The sequence below is a fragment of the Mesoplodon mirus genome (assembly GCF_964341445.2).
Source record: "Mesoplodon mirus genome assembly, chromosome: 17".
NCBI lineage: Eukaryota > Metazoa > Chordata > Mammalia > Artiodactyla > Ziphiidae > Mesoplodon > Mesoplodon mirus.
The window spans coordinates 76,201,014-76,222,798 of NC_138993.1; the positions used below are offsets into that span (position 1 = coordinate 76,201,014).

Here is a 21,785-nt window from a genome sequence, read left to right on the forward strand (position 1 = left end):
TTGGCCATATTTACTGATAGTTATTGTATATGTAATATACAGTTCAATACTAACCTTCACATTATCGTTAACTTGGAAGAGGGCATGACTTCCCTCTGCCACGTGATCAGAAATTGCTCACAGATGCTAATGATCATCCCTAAGAAAGGTGACAAATTCTAAAATTTAGATGAACAAAGTATTTTCCTGAATCCTAAAGAAAAAGGTCCTTTCAGCCCTTTGGGCCATTTGATATGTTCTCAGATGTGTGTGAACAGCTCACGGAATGAGCTGGGACTTGGTCTGGAATCCCCTGAAGGGCACAGAGAGCCACAGCATTGGAAGGAGGGGCCAGGAAGGCTGAGGAGGGGAGGGGCCGCTAGGGGATGGAGAGGATGTGGGTGTTTGGAGGAGCGCCCAGAGCCCATAAAAGGCGAGACAGGAAGAGTACACTTAGGAAGGAGAAGGGATTTCCTACTATTCACATGTTGGCCAGGAAGGCCTGAAAAGCTTATTCTTATTCTACCAGGAAAATACCGTACCGTAGATTAAAAGTCCTGATGTGCAGTGAAGCAGGATTGATGCTTGGAAACATTTCTCTTCATCGTTCCCCTTTTTACTCCCTTTCCCAGTGGGGGTGTTAAGGCTAGTAAGCTGGATGGCAGCGGGCACCTCCTTGGGGTTGTCTGCACGTGAGGTGTGATTTTTCGGGGCCTTGATTGGTCATATCCATCTCCTACTTTTATTTTAGAGGCTGAAGCCGCAGAGGTCTTCAGCTTGTGCACAGATCTATTTTGCCCCTTTTCTCAGAAGTGAAAATTCCAAGTTCATGAAAGCTTAGTAAGTGTCTCGGGACTTGAAGTGCATTCCCTCCACAGTAACGGTATTTAAGCAATGTGCGCTCAAGCCTGGACTCATACTCTCAGCCCGTCCAGACTCCAGCTTCCAAAACTAACCCTGGACGTCCCACGCATCCTCCAGGAGTGATGTCCAAAAGGGAGAGGCTGTGTGCACCCCTCCATCCTAACAGTGACCAAAGTTGGTTCCTTCTTGCAATTGCACTGAAGCATGAGACCAAAAAAACTTTGTTAGAAATAGTCCTCAACAAACATAACTATTAGATTTTCCTCTGCCCAGCTCAGGAAGCCCGACCTCTCTTCTGAGATGCAACCTCATGCTTAAGAGAGTTTTCTTATGAAGACATACCTGCCTCCTTCCATGAAAACTTCAGGAGGTGAAGGAGGGTGGGGTCGTGCAGGGATTCTCAGACTTCACTGTGCAAAGAACCCGCCTGGGATCATGGTCAGTGCCGCCCCGGGAGGGCTGGGTGGGCCTGAGAATCTGCATCTCCCGCAAGTTTCCAGGTGGCGCTGATGCAGCTCAAGGGCCTCGACTCGAGCAGCAAGGGTGGCGTGGAAGATGGACTCCACCCCTGCCCAGACCTAAATGCATCAGTCATCCCTAACCCTAACCCTCCAGACTCCGGTTGTCTCCCCTCTCAAACGGGGGCGATACCTACTTCATGCACTTGTCCTGGGGGTAAAAATGAGAGAAACCATTTTTTGAACCCTTTCGTAGCGCTTCATCCCAGAAGATACAGGAGTACAGGATCCTCTCGTTATCCCGTTTCCTAGGAAGCGATACATCTATAGGAATCAAGTTCCCTGTGGGCGGAGGCAGACCACATGGGCTTACAGCTCCTTCCAAATGTCTGCTGGCGTTTGAGAAGTATTTTGTGGAAATACTTCTGTCAAGTATATTGCAGGAAGTTTAGGAGCTTTAGAAATTTATGCAAAGACAGTTAAGCTACAGTCCTACTCTTTCTGGGGTAATTTTTATTTTATTATTTTTTTACAACTTTATTGGAGTATAATTGCTTCACAATGGTGTGTTAGTTTCTGCTTTAAGTGAATCAGTTATACATATACATCTGTTCCCATATCCCTTCCCTCTTGCGATAATTTTTATTTTTAACATCACTTATTACAAAAAGAAAGGAAGAGATGGAAATAACTTTTCCGATCGGGACTTTTCGTCTGAGGCTGGAAGTTGATAAGGATGATGATTAGTACAGAGGAAAGTCCTTTTTGTTACTAATCATTCCAGCTGCCCTTTGCAAACACCCTAGATGCCCTGGGGGGCAGGATATCCTAGGGGAAATCTCATCCCTGAGGACCACAGCATGCATACCAAGGTCCTCAGACCTTGACATAAAGGTCCTTTTAGTCCCAGCAATGCAGGATTTGCACGGAGAGCAAGACTGAGGGACCAGTCCTGGAAGACGAGGGAATGATTCAGATTCCCTCCAGGCTCTTCCTGGCTTTTCCCCAGAGCCGAAGCTAGAGGGGATTTTGTGAAATGTTTCATCTGTCAGAAGCTCGAGATGAGCTCTTCAGAATGACACCATTTTCACACGCTCTAGGCTCTATATATTTTTAATGGAAAATAACAAGTGTTGGTGGGAATGTAGGGAAATGTAGGACCCTTACACGTTGCAGGTGGGAAGGTACAAGGGGGCAGCCGCTGTAGAAAACAGCCTGGCACCCTCTCCCTCAGACAGTTAAACAAAGTTACCGTGTGATCCAGCCATTCCACTCCTAAGTATAGACCCAAAAGAGCTGAAAGCAGGGACGGAAACAGATAGTGGTGTGTGCATGTTCACAGCAGCACTGTCCGCAACAGACGAACTGGTTCATCCACACAGTGGAACCTTATTCAGCCATAAACGTTTGGATAAAGTACAGACGCATGCTACGACATGGATGAACCTCAAAAACATTATGTTAAGAAGCCAGACACAAAAGGTCTTATATCATACATATGATTCCATTCATATGCAATATCCGGAATGGGTAAATCCCAGAGAAACCGAAAGCAGATGGTGGTTACCAGAGGCTGGAGGTTAGGCGGATGAGAATAATGGTAGTGGGTATGGGATTTCCTTTGGGGTGACGAAAGTATTTTGGAGCTAGATAGAGGTGACAGATAGAGGACATTGTGAATATACCTGAAGCCACTTTAAAATGGGTAGTTTTGTGGTATGGGAATTTCACCTCCATAAAAAGAAAAAAGTGAGAGCGTGTTCCAGAAAAGGAAAGGCTAGAGTTTTATTCCCAAAGTCAGACTTCCCATCCAAGAAACAAAAGTTACAAAGAAGTTTACTGACAATGGGAGGAAAATGAGACCATGATGCCATTAGTCACTCTCCCCATCAAAGGGAATCAGGAAAGGTTAATGAACTTGAGACAAGGTGAGGCTTTTCCTCATTAAGACGCACGTATCCCGTTTGGGTTAATGGGAGACGGTCCCTCTTAGTTGGCGCTATACAGCCATCCCCTGGAAGAGATGTAGATTATTGGCGATAAAAATGACAGTGAGGAACATTTTATCCCCCAAAGGTTGCTCCCTGTAAAAACACTAACAAACTAGGGGCCTCCGATAGCTAGGGGAATTCTGAGGCTTAGCGGCATGGTCTGCAGTCACAAACAAAACAGAAATGAGCACAGCTGAGGAAGAGCCATAAAAATCTGAATCAAAGCATGTTTGTCCCCAAACTTCCAACAAATGTAGCATACCAAGACCTTAGAGAAGGATGAGCCTGGGATGTCATGTGTCCAAGGTCAGGGCTCCCCGTCTTGTACCACAACCCTCCTAACCACTTTTTTCACGTTCTCCAAAGATTCAAATACGCTGCCTTTGCCGTGACACACGAGGCGTGTGGTCAGGCTACCCCAAGGGAGCATCCGCTGGTTTCTGCACCGACTGGCCTCTCTGGAACCCGTGCGGGGAGAGCAGCGGACCTGCCATCCCTAAAACGCTGACCTGGCCCTGAGGGAGCCCCAAACTCCCCTTTGTCTGAGGAGGCAGGGGGCCCAAGCTCTGGGGCAGGTCTCAGCCATCAAGCGGGGTCTTAATCTCCATCTGTATCCTCCGCCCCGAAGACACTTCTTTACTGCTCCCTCCGTGCCTGGGGTCCAGCATCTGAAGGGAGGGGCAGCGTGGGGATGATAATGACCCTCAGAGGCAGGGTGTCCCCACTCCTTTCCCTCCGACTCTGTCTGTGACATAAAGGCCGCACCTCACGCTGCATCTGAGATTAACTCACTTCCTCTCAGTGGTGTGTGATGTGAAGAACAGATTATAAACATTCTGCAAAGACAGACAAACGTCTTAGCTGCACAGTTTGTATAAGAAAGGTTTTTGGGCTTCCCTGGTGCGCAGTGGTTGAGAGTCCGCCTGCCGATGCAGGGGACACGGGTTCGTGCCCCGGTCCGGGAAGATCCCACATGCCGTGGAGCGGTTGGGCCCGTGAGCCATGGCCGCTGAGCCTGCACGTCCGGAGCCTGTGCTCCGCAATGGGAGAGGCCACAACAGTGAGAGACCCCCCCAAAAAAAGAAAGGTTCTTTACAGGCAATGAAATGGAAGACTAGAAATACTGACTCAGAAGCCCCTTAATCTAAAGGCAAGACCAGCATTTGAAGTGTGAGTGCAAATGGTCCCTGACAGAGAAGGGCTCTGTGTGATGAATGAACAGCAGGCTCACTCATTTAAGGAGGAATCAAGCCACAGTTAGTTGGTTGGGGATTTTTTTTAATTTGGGCTAACCTAGGAGGTTCATTAAAATATAACAGTATTGCATAAGCACAGGAGATTTTTATGGTCGTGAAACTATTCTTTATGATACTGTTATGTTGGATACACACCATTATACTGTCATCACAATCCATAAAATGTACAATACAAAAATTGTTCCCTATTACCAATCTTGGACTTCAGTTAATAACATATTGGTTCATCAGTTGTGATAAACTGACCACACGGATGCAAGTTGTCAATAATAGAGGAAACTGTGAGGGAATGGGGGGCAGTTGGAGGAGCAGGGGGGTATTTGGGAACGCTGCAGCTTCTGCTTAATTTTTCTGTAAACCTAAAACTGCTCTAAAAAATAAAGTCAATTAATTTAACCAAAACTATTAATATGTAACTAATGCATAAATTAGTTCCAATAATAAGAGAGCTAGATCCCCCTTTTTAATCTTTTTATTTTGATTGTGGCAAAACATGCGTAACATAAAATTTACCATCTTAATCATTTTTGTACAGTTTAGTGGCGTTAAGCGTGCTCACATTTTGTGCGAGCATTATCACCGTCATCTCCAGACCTTTTTCATCGTTCAGAACTGAAATTCCGTCCCGATAGAACTCTAACTGCCCTTTCCCCTCCCCCAGCCCCCAGTCGCCTGTGCTGTACTTTCTTCTCTATGAATGTGACTCCTCTGGGGACCTCATGTTGGTGGAATCAGACAGGATTTGTCCCTTTGTGGCTCATTTCACTCAGTGTAATGTCCTCAGGGTTCATCCGTGTTGTAGCCTGTGTCAGGATTTACCTCCTTTTTTTTTTTTTTTTTTTGCGGTACATGGGCCTCTCACTGCTGTGGCCTCTCCCGTTGCGGAGCACAGGCTCCGGATGCGCAGGCTCGGCGGCCATGGCTCACCGGCCCAGCCACTCCGCGGCACGTGGGATATTCCCGGACTGGGGCACGAACCTGCGTCCCCCGCATCGGCAGGCGGACTCCCAACCACTGTGCCACCAGGGAAACCCTCCCTCCTTTTTAAAGTGAATAATGGTCCGTTGTGTGGATAGACCACATTGTGTTTATCCATCATCCATCAGTGGATACTTTGCTTCCACCTTTTGGCAATTGTGGAAAATGCTGCAGGGAACATGGGTGTAGAAATATCTGTTCAAGTCTTTGCTGTCGATTCTTTTTGAGTATTATCCCAGAAGCGGAATTGCTGGGTCACAAGGTAATTCTCTGTTTAATTTTTTGAGGAACCACCAAGCTCTTTCCCACAATGACCACACCACTTACATTCCCACCAACAGAGCACAAGGGTTCCAGTTACTCCACATCCTGGCCAACGTGTAATTTTGTGTTTTCTTTTTTAAAAATAATAGCCATCCTAATGGATACGGACGTACATTTTATATATTTCAGAAACCTTTTCTTTTTCTCTGTGCGTGCATGCACGCACACTCTGTGTGTGTGTGTGTGTGTGTGTGTGTGTGTGTGTGTGTGTGAACAGAAGGAGAGATTCTCTAATCACTTAAACATTCAGGGACCACTTTGATAGCTGGATGCCAGTTCCATTTCCATACCTATCGTATGCATTATACTGAGATAGAGAGAAAATCTTAGAAATTTGTTTGGCACTTTCTTTTATACTGAAAGGACTTTTTTTTAAAAGCCGAGTAAGTTTATTCTTTCATCCCAACCCAATATTAGCATTTCACAATAACATCACTGTAGTAATTGAGGATCATTTTTTTCTCACATTTAATGTTTTTCCCTTTGAACTCTATGGTTTCTTTCTTAGCCAGGAATCGCTTTGTGGTTCTCGTGGCAGAAGGTGGTGGTTTACATGTAATGTTCTCTGAAGATTATGGCTCTTTAAGTATGAAGAGTGTGGCTTCAAAAGCAACATGGTTGAAAATACTCATGCATGGTTATGAATTGTGGAAACTGAACGTGTGTTGTTTCTACAGGGCCAGCCAGGGCCAGTGGGCCCACAGGGATACACCGGGCCCCCCGGATTACAAGGGTTTCCAGGACTGCAAGGCCGCAAAGGTGACAAGGGTGAAAGGGGGGCTCCCGGGATCACAGGACCGAAGGGAGACGTGGTACGTACAGTAACTGTCGATATTTCTCTCGCTGTTTGAAGGGTGGAGGCGTCTTGGCCATCATTAAGTCTGTTTGCCTTCTTTACAGGGAGCCAGAGGCGTTTCTGGATTTCCTGGTGCGGACGGAATTCCCGTAAGTTTTTCATAAGATTAGAATTTTAAAACACTGTACACATGCAAAACAATACGTTTATGACTTACAGACACATGTCTCACTAGTCCCCCTTTCTTGTTTATAACAAAAAACTTATGGGGCTACATGTGCATATTTTTTTCTCGTGGAATCCAGTCAAATATTGGACAGATTGTTTGCTTTGTAAACGTCCTTCTGGACTTGGCTTCAGAATTGAGGCTACTTTGCTAAAACTGGACACTGTTTTGTAGTAAAAAGCTGCAGTGTTGCACAGACGTGCTCTAAAGAGCCAGTCTGAACATTTTGTTTGAACTCCAGAAGCACCTGAATATAAAGTAGTCCAGCCAAGAGGCTGTCCTTAAGCCTGTGCAGCTTCTCAAATTCTTGTAGTTGCCGCACATAAATGAGAAGACGAAAGGCATGCTTTGTCCATGAGAAAATCTCAAAATGCAATCAAATGTGTTTTTCTAACCTAGTTTACTTTACTTCTTGTGGCATAAGAAAATAAACAAAGCAGCCTGACTCACAGCCTTCTTCACGGGACCCAGGAGCAGATTTCCCAGGGCCGGCTTCCTGCGGATCCCAGCCTCCGGGATAAATGTGTTTATCGCACTTTTAGACCAGCCCCATCCCTCTACTGCTGAAGTTTAAGGACATCTGCCACTGGAACTTCACACACACGCAGATGTCTGCGCCCTTACCCTACACACATGTTGTCTGTCACCATGCTCGTACATGCATGCACACACACACACACACACACACACAGAGGGAGAGAATCCTCAACCCCCCAGGCTACACAAGTGGGGCTGCTCCATCTCAGGAGAAAAGGGAGAGGGCGTGAGTGGACAGCAGTCACAGGGAATTCATGCTTTTCCTTCAGATCTTTAGCTCCACCTTCAAGGAGACTTTTGCAGCAGAAGGCAGAGCTAAAGAAAGGAAGCCACGCTTGCCAAGACGTGAGACCTACATGGCTGGTGATCCTCCGTGCCACTTCAGTGAGGGCTCAAACAGACACATCAGTGACAACACACAGCTGTGAGCAAATAAGGAAATAACTCTCACATGAGTCAGAATCTTGAGAAATTGGCAGAGTTGAAGAATCCACAGATTTCAAGGGTTAAACAAATAACAAAAGTATTTTCCTACCAACTGCCTCAAACGAAATCGCCCATTTTTAACCTACTTTTTTGGACTCTTTGGATCATTCCTCAGTGTGGTCTTCTGGAAGTAGAAGTCTGAGCTTTAGGTGGAGTGACGAAAATATCGTAACTGATCTGTATCATGTTTTCATTCATTTTTCCACTTCATACTCATTTAATATCAGAAGCAAATATTTCGCAAATTAGGGAGGAAATAGTCATCATATGGAGGGGTGATCATGGTGTACAGATAACGGGTCATTTTCTACAGAATGTCAGCGCTGCTAAAAACAGTCTCCTTAACTGCCGCAGTCTGATAGATGCTCCACAGTAAGTTAACGTAAATGCCACTTTCGGTATATAAGCACCTAATGAACGCAGAGTTTGAAGGACCTGACAGTTTTAGCTGTTTAGAAGTCAAATATAGAAAGTGATGTGCAGTAAATCTAAGAATTGTATCCTACAGAAATGGACGATTAGATGTTGAACACAAGAGGGACATTTAGCTCAACAGAATTGAAATTTTTCTCTGAAGGACAATTGCAAACGAAGACCAGGTTGGCGTGCAATTTCAAATGACTTAGATCGATTCTAAGCGAGTCAGAAAGACCAACAGCAGACGGGTAGTTCAGGAGGAGAGTAAGGAACTCAGTGGTACATTTTAACGAAAGCATCACGGAATCCTAACCGGCATGAGGAGAACACCTGCAGAGCTTGATTTCTGAATTTGAAGGTCAGCTTCTAGAGGCCCCTAAAAAAGAGGCCTTTACGTCGAAGACCAAAATGCTGCTGGCTCTCCAATACCAGAGAGATTGTGTCTCGTGATTTACAGGGACAGTCAGGGTTTCTCTGACCCACCAGAGGGTTGACTGATAAGCCTACTGGATCCCTTATCTGATGGCACCAGTGAAAGCAGTGGCTCTGAACATCGGAAGCAAAGAAATGTGCAAACAAAAGAAAAATTCTATTTCTCTTATTGTATTTCTTAATATCATTCAGGGTACAGGCACTCTGTGTAGGGCTTGTTCATTTCCTTTGAAACGTTCCAAATTTCTCAAGGTAAACCTAAAAGACAGCCCACTGGCCTCAAAAATCACTCTGGAATATATATTTGGTCTATTATCAAGAAAAGCAAAATTTTAAAGAAATTGTACAATAAGAAATCTTATATCTAAACATCTATTGTGTAAAGGAACAGCAAAACAGGCTCTGGTCTCGTAGTCCATAAACTGTAGATTATTAACCTGACCCCTCCATGTCTCCAGAACCAGATTCATGCGGTTGAGACGCCCAGAGACCTAGCCTGATCCCGAGTTACACGAAAGACACATGTGATCACATTGCCTTCCTTCCCCCACCTGGCATCCCAGAACACCTGACTTGCTTTCTATTCATTTTAAAATCTAAAAAGTCGTGTTCCTGAAGACGACATTAAGTCAACTGACTTATTGAAGAAAGTCAGTAAGGAAATCAGCTCTTCTACCTGCCGCTAAGTCACTGATGAGATCCCTCTGCAGGTGTGACTCTTACCCGTTGAGGATGTGGGTCTGTACAGCTCCATCTAGAATTTGGTTGGGCACAGCTGACCCTTGCTATCCCCGAGCAGCATCTGCTTCTAGAGTGTTTTCTAGAATTTTTCAACCTACCCTTTTCTGTTCCTGCTAAAACAGCCCTCCCTGTCGCCCAAGGAAGCAAAGCAGCAGAAACCCCAAGACGGTTGACATCTTACCAAACCCCGTGGGAAACAGAACTGTGTTGTGCAGGCCCCTCTGCCGCTTAGAAGGACACCTGTGTGCCCTTGATGACTTAGTTCTTCATTCATTCATTGGTTCATTTTGAGTTGTCTTGGCGCTTGGATTCATGCCAGGGACATCTCTTCTGAGAAGATTTTAAGCTGTTTCATCACAGTTACATGAAAACTAGACCCCTGCGGGCTGAAGACTCACTCGCTTGTCTGTTTCCAGGGGCATCCTGGCCAAGGCGGGCCCAGAGGACCGCCTGGCTACGACGGTTGCAACGGGACAGTGGGTGACGCAGGCTACTCGGGACCCAGCGGCCCTGGCGGCTTCCTCGGCCCCCCTGTGAGTATGGGAACCACTTGGGCTATTGCACGGGTCGGCTCTGGAATCTGCGTGGTGGAAATGTGTGAAAGGTCTTGCTTTCAGGAGGCCCTGCAGAGGATGCCTTTGAGAAGTTGTCTTAGCAAAGCTCTCTGAAGAGGGTGAGCTGCCTTCTGCTCCCAGGACAGTGATGGGGTCGGGAGCACATGCCAGGCCTGCCTTTACACCCCAGGAAGCCGTGGCTCCCCACCCGTGGTTAGCAGTCAGGGTAAAGCACACCTCCCCTGCTGAGGTTGGCTTGAGGATACCTAGGCGTGCTGTTCCCGCATTCAGATAACTCCATGTTCCGATTCATTCTTTTTTTTTTTTTTTTTTTTTTCTTGCGGTACGCAGGCCTCTCACTGTTGTGGCCTCTCCCGTTGTGGAGCACAGGCTCCAGACGCACAGGCTCAGCGGCCATGGCTCACGGGCCCAGCCACTCCGCGGCATGTGGGATCTTCCCGGACCAGGGCACGAACCCGTGTCCCCTGCATCGGCAGGCGGACCCTCAACCACTGTGCCACCAGGGAAGCCCCCGATTCATTCTTTAAGCGTTAGGTAGAAAGTAATGGGTTTGGCTTATGTGGTTCACTCCTGCAGCGTCCTAAGTGTTTCTTCATCTCCTCCCATGCTTCGATTCAAATAACAGTGACTAATAGTGGAATCGTGGAACTAAAATTTTAAAAAGCTTAAACCTTGACCAAATTCCCTATTAGTCATCATCTTTATTAGATCCTAACATCCTTTGTGACGTGAAAGAACAATGATGTTCTCCGGGATATACAAGACAGACTTCATTTTTCGTAATGGAAGAACTTCCATATAATGACCTATTTTGTGGCTTCATTTAATTTCTAGGGTCTTTGCAAAGAATCTTGAAACATTTTTCGGCATTCTATTCCTACCTTCTTACCACCAGTATATTGAAAATTCAGGGTTAAACTAACATTTTTTGGCAAAACTTTTTATTTAAAAACAACATTTTTAGGTGAGGGCAGGGCAGTCATAATACCCTTTGTTGCATTTTGCCGAGGCTTCTGGATTTCTGGTCACACTCACACCGCCACTTTCCACCTCTTCCTCCACTGGCTGTTGCTTTTTCATGTGATTCAACTTTTCCATACGCTACATTGCATTCTATTCTATTCTAATATCATAGCCTTCATTACCAATAAACATAGCCATCACTTTGAAATATTGATTTTATATGTAGGTATTAAAACACGTGTATATGTGTATGTACATACTCACACATCGTGTATATTTGACACAATTCCATTTTTAAAGGATGACCCAGTATCTCTCCCACAAATGGTGCTTCAGCGTGAATGTGTTGATATTTTAGTACATAAATGCCAAAGAAGACACAGAATAGTATTTTTACAAAGAAAAGGAACAGGGTGGTAGAGGAAAATTTGTTTACTGAAACTTCACTTAGGTTTCTGAAGATAATTTAAATCCTATAGGTATTTCCATTTTAACTGTAAGAAAGGTGCTATTGGGTAAAAATGAAAGTAAAACTCTCACCCTTGTGGTTAAGGTAGAGATTGGTGTTCAGAATAACCGGAATTGGCCATGAGAAGAGCTAGACGTTGCCTATAAACGGCAACATGTGATCATACAAATAATAGTCGTTGCACTGAATGCTAATGCACTGTCTTCTTCGTCTTTCTTCCGATGATATATGTGCTAATTTAGGGGCCCCAAGGACCCAAAGGGCAGAAAGGCGAGCCCTACGCTCTGTCCAGTGAGGACCGCGACAAATACAGGGTAAGTCGGTAGAGGTGGGGCATGACCAAGCGCCCCAGTGTAAATTCGCGATTAACAAAGTTAATTTCCAAGTGAACTCTGGAGTGGAGGGATGCAGAGAGGGATGGAATAGCCCAGAATCACGACTGATTTGAAATTCTCTTATTGCCCTCCAGGCTGTTTTCAATCTTACACTAACTGTGGACACACTCCTCCCACGTTCACGACACCCCAGATATCTGGATGATTAACATCACCAAGTCCTGAGACGGCAGATACACTTTATATGCTTATTTCCAACATTGCAATAAAATGTCACTAAACCTACAGATGCCTAAAAGCTAAAATTCTTAAAACTATTTCTTCTCACTTAGGGGGAAGCTGGAGTGCCCGGACTGGTCGGTTTCCAGGTAAGCGTTCTTTTTATTAGGGAAAAGACAAAGCAAAAGTTGAAGAACTCCAGACTCCATGCCCCAGTTTGCCTCTGCTAACAGCCTTCTCTGGTTGCCTGTCCTTAGGGGCCTCCCGGCCGCCCTGGGCCCGTGGGACAGATGGGTCCGGTTGGAGCTCCAGGAAGAGCAGTAAGTACCAGGCTCGTGTGCTCGCCCTTGAGGTTGTCAAGCATCCTCTAGAGATGCAGCTCCTTCAACTGCAGACGCTGGTGAAAGCCTCACGATACAACCTGATGCTTGTGGTCACCAAGACCAGACAGGTCGTCCTCTGTACACGTTGCTGCCATCAAGGTTGAGGAATGAGAACTCAAAATGTGTGGTCATCAGATCACTGCCAACTAGGTCAAATTTTGACCTGGTGCTGGCCGGGCTCCCTTCCAGTCATGCACGAGCTCTCCCAGCACCACACCTGACCAGCTGGCAAGGGCCTATCATCCCTGGCAGAGCAGACCAGAGTCCAATAGGTCGTTAAGGAAGAAATGGGCTCTGCTGGACATGGCCATTAGAAGCAGGGCCATCACACCTGGCATGGCCATCAGAGCAGGTGTACCACACCTGGCATCGCCATTGGAAACAGGGGTGCCACACCTGGCATGACCATTAGAGCAGGTGCGCTGCACCTGGGCACAGCCATCATAATAAGAGAGACATTGGACACCAGTTAACAAAGTGGCCCCTGTGCCCCACCTGAGTGGTGGTCTACAGGTGTTCCCTCCTCCTGCAAATCAAATAATAGAGTGAAGTGCGACAGGACAAATCCCTGGGTGAAGGAGGGCCTGCTTCGAGGAGGGGAGGGGAGGAGGAGGAGAGTCCCAGGGCCTGGCCGCCCCAGGCCCTTCCCACTGCACAAAGGACCAGAAGATGAACTGGCTCCTGCAAGGTGTCTGTCTCCTTCCCCTCACTTTTTATTAATAAACAGGCCTTAAATTACTCAAAGAGAGCTTTTGACTGCAGGGGAGAGAGCCCTTCTCAGAGGAAACCACTGCTCAAGATCAATGCAGCTGCGGTGTCAGCTTCTCGACACACACTGAGAAACAGTGGACACACATGTGTCTGGGAAGATGCGGTCACACCAGCAGTCGGGGGTGGGAGCGCTCATTCATTCCCTTCTAATTGTCGATAATAAGATGATAATAATAATTGATCATGTTTCTACAAAGCACAGTTCCCTGGTGCCATGACAGTCATTTTTCCAAGCAGCCCTGTGGCTGTGAGAGATTTGGCCAAAGGGAATGAGATGAGGCTTATGTGACAAGATGCTCTTTGCTCTCCGGCACACCCAGCTGTTGGCTTACAGCACATGTGCCACGGGGTTTGGGGGTGTCATGCTTTATGCACACAGTTCAGGGAAGTGTGAAACAGCAAATTGTACCCGCTGGGTCCCTAGCCGAGGTGACAGCTTCAGGGCCTTTGTATGAACCATTAAAATCTCCCACAGCCCCCTGCCCTGTCCATTTACTTGTACTTCAACACAAATTGCTCTTCTAAAGCATTTTTAAAACTTTTATCCTAAGCGTGGTATTGACGCTGAATGCTTTGCAGAAAGACATATGGTGATGTTGGCAGGCGGATTCTCAACCCTGCGGGGTGACCTGGATGTCAATTAATTCTGTCTGTGCACATTTGCTGGCCCACCAGCAGAAACTGCAGGATGGTGCCCTGTGGGGAACCACCGAGGAAGCTAGGAGAAGCCATCTCTGGGGTGACAGGGCCTGGGACCTTGCAAAGGGATCAGAGCAAACATGAGTAGGACAGGGGTCAAGTCAAAAGCCTGAACTCAGAAAAGCAAACCAGGAACAGCTGTGTGTGGACAGCCGGCAAATCCTGAGAACTGGCCCGACCCCCGCCCTCTCCCCTCCAGCCTTGCCTCCCCGCCGAGACAAATGTGTTAGAAACCTCTATACATACTAGCCGGTATTCTAAATATACAGTGAGTGGCTTTCCCAGAGCTTTCCAGCAGATGTTATCTGGGTCCTGGGATAAAGAAAACAGTTTACAGATTTCTTTGTATTTGTGCAGGGACCCCCTGGACCCCCTGGACCAAAAGGACAGCCAGTAAGTTGGTGGGGGGGCGGGAGGGTGAGGGAAAGGGGAGGGGGGCCGTACGTGTTTGTTTATGTCCTTCTTGACCATGGAACTACGTGGTTGACAGCTGTACTGTTTATCTCATGATGCGGACCGTTTTGTAGGGTTTTAAGACAATGTTATAAACTCCAAGGATAAATCCAGTGATGCACCTGGATGGTCACATGAAGTAATTAATTAAGTGGATGTATTGAATGGCTTGTTGCTTGCAACTCACATAGCATTCCTGTGGTTACGTGAAAGTCCAACTGGTGGTGAATGTTTGATCAGAAACGTAGACTAGAACAAATTAGGGACAGCTCGTGCTTATCCGTGTGTGTTCATTTACAAGAAGGGACAAGACGGCACCATAGTTGGGTAGGGAGCTGATGGCGTTCTTCTTACCTGGATACAGGTAGGTTGTACCACAGTGTGATGTCCATGTCTAGGGATGTGTTTGGTGAGTTTCAAGCCAGGCTCAGGCCCAACGCTCTCCTGTTTTCATCAGAGAAAGATGAGCCAGCTGGCTGGAGCACAGCAAAGTAGGTGGCTTGTTAGAACCTGGCGACAGAATTCGGGTTTAGCGGGACCTGGGAGAGGTAGATAAATGCCCAAGACGAACAGTAGGAGGTTGGCGAGGGCAGTAATTGGTCGAAACTCTACGTGAGTCAGAAATACTGGGCTACCATTATGAACTTTTCAGAACCATTCTGTGGCCTGCATGTGGCCAAGGACATCTCCCAGCCTGCCCATTCCCAGGCCTGCCCCACGGAAACCCCATCTCTGTGACCGCCTAGGGACCTTGGCTGTCCCCACCTCACCCCCAGCTCCCATCACCTCTGACACAGCTTCCAGCTGCGGCTGGAGCTCATTAGGGCTGCTGTCCCCACCACCGGGCTCCCCACTGTCCGGCAGCCTGGAGCAGGCTGGGAACGGCCCAGCGCCAAGAGAAGCGGATGTAGGACGCAGCGGCTGAGCCCCGAGGTCGCCTCAGATCCCCACTTGGCTGCAGCACAAACAGCCCTCACCCTCCGCCCGGTCACTTCCTGGTGACTTGGACTCCGGCTCGTGAGGCAGGGGGACCTCGGGGTCCCAAAAGCAAATCGCGTTCTCATCTAGCCTGGCTGCGTTTCTGTGCTTTGATTTCAGCTCCCAGCCAGGTGGGAAAGAAGCAAAGAAAAAGCAAAAATTAATTAAAGGCTTTGTTTTTATTTGCAGAAAGTCTCTGGGCGTCGGAGGGGGTGGACAGTGTGGTGCAGAGACAGATCAGATAGGGCCCCCCCCCCCCCCGCAGGATCCTCTGTGTCAACGGGTAGGGGCCCTGAGAAGGAAGCAGAACTGCTGGGAATCAGAGAACAGAGGACCGACTTAAGGCATCGTGTCCCGTCAGCGCCCCCACGCAGGGCAGCTCCATGAAACTGTCAAATACTTACTAGGTCACCAGCCCAGCTTTGCCTCTTAAGCAAAAAGGAAGATGAAAAGTTTGGCTAAACCCCAAGAACACCATGCCCTAAAATCATTAAAAACGGTTGGAAATCTTGCTCTGAAATTAGGATTATTTAACCAAAATGAGAAAGTCTGAGGGAGAGGAGAGTGTGAATCATGTTCTTCAAATGTGGGATCCAAGGCAGGAGGAAATGGCTGCTTTCTGAGTCCAGAGGGGCCAGAACCTAAGGAAACGCCCTGTGACCCTAACCTGTAGAGTCGTCGTACGCGGGCTTAAGAGTCAGGAGGACCTGGGATCAGACCTGAGCTCTACCGTTTGTTCGCTGTGAGGCTTTGGTCCAAGGGTGTGACACCTTCCCCATCCGTGGTGCCCAAACTCATCGTGTGGTGCAGAGGGTTAAAGGAGAGAGAAGCCGTTAGCAGGGGCCCTGGACCATCAAAGCCCAGGGCCACAAGTAGGGAATCAATACTAGGCAACTTCCCGGTCTGCAGGATTTGAACAATAAAATATATTTCAAAAAGCAAATGGCAAAATGTTCCCAAGGGTGACAGAATAACTGTTCTTCGTCCACTATTTTTTTTCTTTTTTTTTCTCTGCGGTACGCGGGCCTCTCACTGCCGTGGCCTCTCCCGTTGCGGAGCACAGGCTCCGGACGCTCAGGCTCAGCGGCCACGGCCCACGGGCCCAGCCGCTCCACGGCACGTGGGATCCTCCCGGACCGGGGCACGAACCTGCGTCCCCTGCATCGGCAGGCGGACTCTCAACCACTGCGCCACCAGGGAAGCCCCTTTGTCCACTATTTTTGAGGTTTTGCTTAAAGTACAAAATACAAATTTCTTAAAAGCACGGCTGTATGAAAACACTATCATTTCTATGAACCGCAGCGTTTTTGTCAGTTAAGGTTTAATCTTAGTGAATGCTGAGAGCCCACTGTCTGTAACTGGTGCCACTCTCTGTAACGGGTACAGCATCCCGATTTGCTCCTGTTCATTTTATGTGATACCTGGAATGGACTCAAATGTTTATTACACAGTTTATATATGGAAATAGCAAAAGAAAAGACATTAATTCTCCTTTTGTGTCCATATTAGTTCCTGGGAGCTGAAGCCAGAATGTTATGCAAGGATAGTTATCCTTTTATTTCACCATGATTATTGACTTTAAACTTACAGAAGCCATTTATCTTTCAGGGCAACAGAGGACTTGGTTTTTACGGAGAAAAAGGAGAAAAGGTAAAGGAAACTTAACAGATCGAATTAGGAAATACTGACAGGTCATTTTAATGTCTTCGTTTTATGCTGTTATCTTGAGGTGTTCTGCAAACAGGCCGTTTGCAAAGGAAACAATCACTGTAACGTGTCAGGTTACCAAACAGGCGCCAGTGGTGGTTATGGATCAGTAAGACTGTAAAAGCCCCGGACCTCTGACGCAGACGTAACTTCAGCCGTCTTAAGCAGCTAGAAAGTAAAGGCATTTCCCTGTGGTGTCCTCTGACCTGGGGCATCCAGAAGAGATTGAGGAAGGCAGAGCAGCAGACAACGCGGAGCCAGCTCAGAGGCCAGGGGACGTGGCCGGCTCCATGACCAGGGGACGTGGCCAGCTCAGGCTGGGGGCGTGGCCGGCTCAGGGACCAGGGGGCGTGGCCGGCTCGGGCTGGGCTCAAAGGCAGGAAAGGAGAATAGTCACATTAGATAGAATGAGAATGAAGTTAATGTCTGTAATCCACAGGTATTAATAAAATAGTAATAAAAACATCAGGGCCCCCATAGGTAAAGGGGAGATGAACAGTTTTAGGTATTTTTTAGCTGTAATATTAGCAGACATTCAGAATATACTGTGAAGTGCCACCTTCTGCAGCTAATACATCATCTCAGTTTGCTCCTGTTCATATTATGTGATATCTAAGCTCAAGTCTGTATTATATAGTTTATATGTGAAAATAGCAAAAGAAAGGGCAGTAGCATCCTTTTTGTGTCAATTAGTTCCTGGAGGTGAAATCAGCATATTACACAAGGATAGTGGGCCAGTAATGTCACAGATCGAAGGTCTCACCACCTGTGCATCACATACAAAAGCGTTTCTTGATAATGATAAAAAAGCTAATTAAAGCAATCCTGAGATATTATATATATTAAAGATGCTGCTCTTTATTACATAAAAACCCCCTTAACTGGTGAAGTAGTGTTGAACTGGACCGGCCTTTCATTTCTTAGGCATTTCTTATGTCTTGGTACCAATCTTAGAAAGCAGTAGCATAACACATAGCAAGAACCACCAAGACATTTAGCCTCCAGACCTAGTAATTTCCTTGTATAGAAATTCATCGTAAGTAGATAATTCCACAGAAGCAAATGCAGCCCCAAATTGTGACCAGCCTAAACAGCTTGTATGCATAAATTCTAAGTGATTCCTTCTTTTTTCTTTTTTCTTTTTTTCTTTCTTTCTTTATTTTTGGCTGCGTTGGGTCTTCGTTGCTGTGCACGGGCTTTCTCTAGCCGCAGTGCACGGGGGCTACTCTTTGTTGCGGCGTGCAGGCTTCTCATTGCGGTGGCTTCTCTTGTTATGGAGCACGGGCTCTAGGCATGCGGGCTTCAGTAGTTGCGGCTCGCGGGCTCTAGAGCACAGGCTCAGTAGTTATGGCACACACACTTAGTTGCTCCGCGGCGTGTGGGATCTTCCCGGACCAGGGCTTGAACCCGTGTCCCCTGCATTGGCAGGTGGATTCTTAACCACTGCACCCCCAGGGAAGTCCCCTCTAAGTGATTCTTAATGCAAGTAGCAATCAAATAATTTTACCTTACGATTATTTTATTCTATATATGATTTTTATCTTATGATTATAACACTATAAAATTGGTGTGCATGTGATAAGTAATACGCAAAGATAAAAACAGCAGTTTGAAGTGGGATTGTGCTTTTATTCAACCTTGGTGGTGTCTTTTCAATTTAAAGACAGCTGCTTTGCTAAACCATTCACAGGGCGACATGGGACAGCAGGGACCCGGTGGGATCCCACCAGACAACAGTTACGTCGAGAGGCCCAAAAATGATGTGATCCTCCCAGAGCAATATAAGGTAAAGGGACTTCAGCAAAATTGATGTATTCCCAGTTGAACTAAAAAAAGGAGGAGAAAAAAAGGTAACTTTCTTTGCTCTTATTCAAACAGTCACATTCAAAGTGGAAAAGCCCTCACCACCAAATGGGCAAATTACGCGTGAAAGCACTGATCACAGTCACACACGTGTATCAGTACATCACTGTAAATAATTATGATGAATTTGAAACAACACGAGATCCATTTAAAAATCTCAGATCTGTCCTAAGTCTCTAGTGTAGACATAGTTAGTGGTCGGAGCGCAACTCAATGCCAGGATGTGGGGCGATCTGAACAAATGTTGTATTCGGCAAAATAAAACCTACTTTTAGGTAGGTTTTGCCGACATGGAGCATCATCATGGGCTTTTTGGATCAAAGTCAGTTTTCTGACTCATAATTTCTGTTAATGTTTTGTTTGATTAAAAGCATACTCTTGGAGTCTAAATAAAAATCAACACCCTTCTCTACCACTCACTCACTCAGACAGACCACTTACCCTTCCTAAGCCTTCGGGTTCCCTTGTGCCTAAAAAAGACCGAAGCGCTGACCTGGTAGAATACTGACCTCATAGGGCTGCAGAGTGGAGACCCGGGTGAAACGCACCACAAAAGGTCACGGGAACCGAAGCAAAGATCCCAAATGTAGAACATGATTCCTGTCTCTCAAGTATCTGTCAAGGTGGGGCGTGGGTGCTGAGTCACGGATAGGAGAGCGCAGGCTGGACCCCGGCCATGGGAGAAATCAGTCTGGGCAGCTGTGGCTGTTATGAGCCACTTGACCGTTGACAAGAGTGGCCTGGAGGTGGCTGATGTGAGGCCAGACGGGGCGGTTATGTACCAGTTGAGTTCAGAGCAGGACGTCCCTGGACAACCAGCAGGAGGGGGGCCTCCACAGAGCCATCAGGGTGGATCCAGGAGGGACTTTGGCTCCTGGGGGTGACCTGACCATCAGCAAGGTAGAGCCTCTGTCCAGTTCCAGGACAGGAGCCCAGGATGGAGTGAGGCCAGAGCAGATTTGATCCATGCTGAGATGCTCCAGCATCTGAATCAGATTTCCTTCATTTTCCACAGCCAGGAGGGGGTAGGTTCGGGGGCTGGGCCCAGCCAGCCTGCAGGGGGCAGTCTTGACCTGCAGGAATCCTGGGTGCTGGCCTAGGACTGATGGGGGAAAGGACCCAACTGGTCACCTCATTTCTTTCCCCATTTTAGGCTAAGAGAAGTGGGAAAACTCTATCACATAAAGCTGACCTTGCTTGGTTTCAACACGTTCCCAGGGAGCCTTGTCCTCAGAGGACCCACCTAATCTTTCACTCAAATGAATATTATGATTAGGACCTGTCCCCTGGGCGTGTGCCCCCTGCCACTGAGGGTACTAAAGGCAAATCACAGGCAGAAGAGAGACAGCCTTGCAATCATACCAAAAATAACACACAGTTTCATCCGTATTGTGAAAATCCAGGAGAAATAGCACATTTTTCCCCTTGAATGTTGAAGCTGCAAAAGTTAGGGGTCATTTGTTACAATTCATTTATATTCATTATTTACAGTTTTATAAAATACTTTTCACCTCATATCATAAATCCTGATAAATTTTAAATACTACTGTTCTCGAATTAATGAGCATTTCTTGTCTTTCATATTCTTCGCAGGGTGAAAAAGGAAGTGAGGGGGAACCAGGAAGAAAAGTAAGTCAAGGAATAAAGATGCTTCTTCTCACTGGTGGTTCCCATATTCTCGGTGTTCCCGTCATACTGATAGACTGTGTCTGGGTTGTAACAACCTGCAACTTCTGGTTTCCAATGCATTTGTCTACAGCAAGAAAGTATGATCATTTTTTACGCTGTTTTCCAGAAAACTGTTTCAGAATGTCTTCATTCCACAGTCAACACCAGCTCATCAACACCTTAGCTCATAAATGAATCTAAACCCTTTAAAAAAGAAGAAGTGCCATGGAGGGTCTGGGTGGGTTTGGTGGTGGCTTCCTTGCTGGAGTCCAGCCGTGTAATCGCCCTGCCCTCCCTGATCTGGGTCACGCCTGCCCCGTATTCCCAGTCCTCCCGGTTGTCACTAGGTGACGATGACAGGTGACATCCTGGGTTGATGACCATCCAGGCCAACTGCAGACATCCTAGGACTCCACCGTGTGTGACGCTGGAGTAGAGACACAGGGGCAGGACGGCCACTGTCAGGGCACTAAGAATGGACCCCTGAGCAGGCAGAGCGTGAAGTGTGGGCGCCCTCAGGTCTCTCTGTTCTCTCCTAGGGCATTTCCATGAAGGGAGAAGAAGGAATCATGGGCTTTTCAGGAGTGCGGGTAAACCATGCCTTCTACACCAGCCGTTTGCTTTGTATTGTCTGGTTTTTTAAAAGACTTTATTTTTCTTTAATTTTTTTATTGAAGTGTAGTTGATGTACTGATACAATGTCATATGTTATAGATCTACAGTATAGTGATTCACAATTTTCAAAAGTTCTACTCCACTTAGTTATTATAAGATATTGGCTAGATTCCCTGTGTTGCACAATGTATCCTTATAGCTTATTTTATACACAGTAGTTCCTACCTCTTAATCCCCTATGCTTAGGATCACAGCAAAGTTGGCCCGAAAGTACAGAGATTTTCCATGCACCCCCTTTTGCTCTCCGACACAAAGCTTCCCCTGCTGTCAGCGTCCTGCCCCTCCGTGATCTGTCGGCTACGATCATGAGCCTGCATTGACTGACACACCATCGTCACCCGCTAACTGTGGTTTTTAATACTGTGCCCCTCCGCCTGGCCCGGGGGCAGGAGCAGAACTCAGACACATTTCTGCTTGTATTAGGCTGAATTGCTCAGTGGTAACAAAAATGTAGGCTGGCTCCAACGAAGAAGTCGATTTCTTGTGGCCCTGAGAGTCCAACAAAAATGTCCCTGGTTGGGTGGAAGGAGTGGGAGTGGGAT

At 46.9% G+C, this 21,785-nt stretch overlaps 1 protein-coding gene across 1 annotated transcript in view; it reads left to right on the plus strand.

The window, feature by feature from the left end:
* The window catches only part of COL4A2 (collagen type IV alpha 2 chain), a 178,402-nt gene that overhangs the window by 108,668 nt on the left and 47,949 nt on the right, over positions 1-21,785 (plus strand). Inside the window, exons 5-15 of the mRNA XM_082602472.1 lie at positions 6,528-6,662; positions 6,751-6,795; positions 9,902-10,018; positions 11,735-11,806; positions 12,160-12,195; positions 12,304-12,366; positions 14,257-14,292; positions 16,939-16,980; positions 18,728-18,823; positions 20,494-20,529; positions 21,108-21,158. Coding sequence (XP_082458598.1) covers positions 6,528-6,662; positions 6,751-6,795; positions 9,902-10,018; positions 11,735-11,806; positions 12,160-12,195; positions 12,304-12,366; positions 14,257-14,292; positions 16,939-16,980; positions 18,728-18,823; positions 20,494-20,529; positions 21,108-21,158 — 729 coding nt within the window. The remainder of the gene's footprint in view (positions 1-6,527; positions 6,663-6,750; positions 6,796-9,901; positions 10,019-11,734; positions 11,807-12,159; positions 12,196-12,303; positions 12,367-14,256; positions 14,293-16,938; positions 16,981-18,727; positions 18,824-20,493; positions 20,530-21,107; positions 21,159-21,785) is intronic.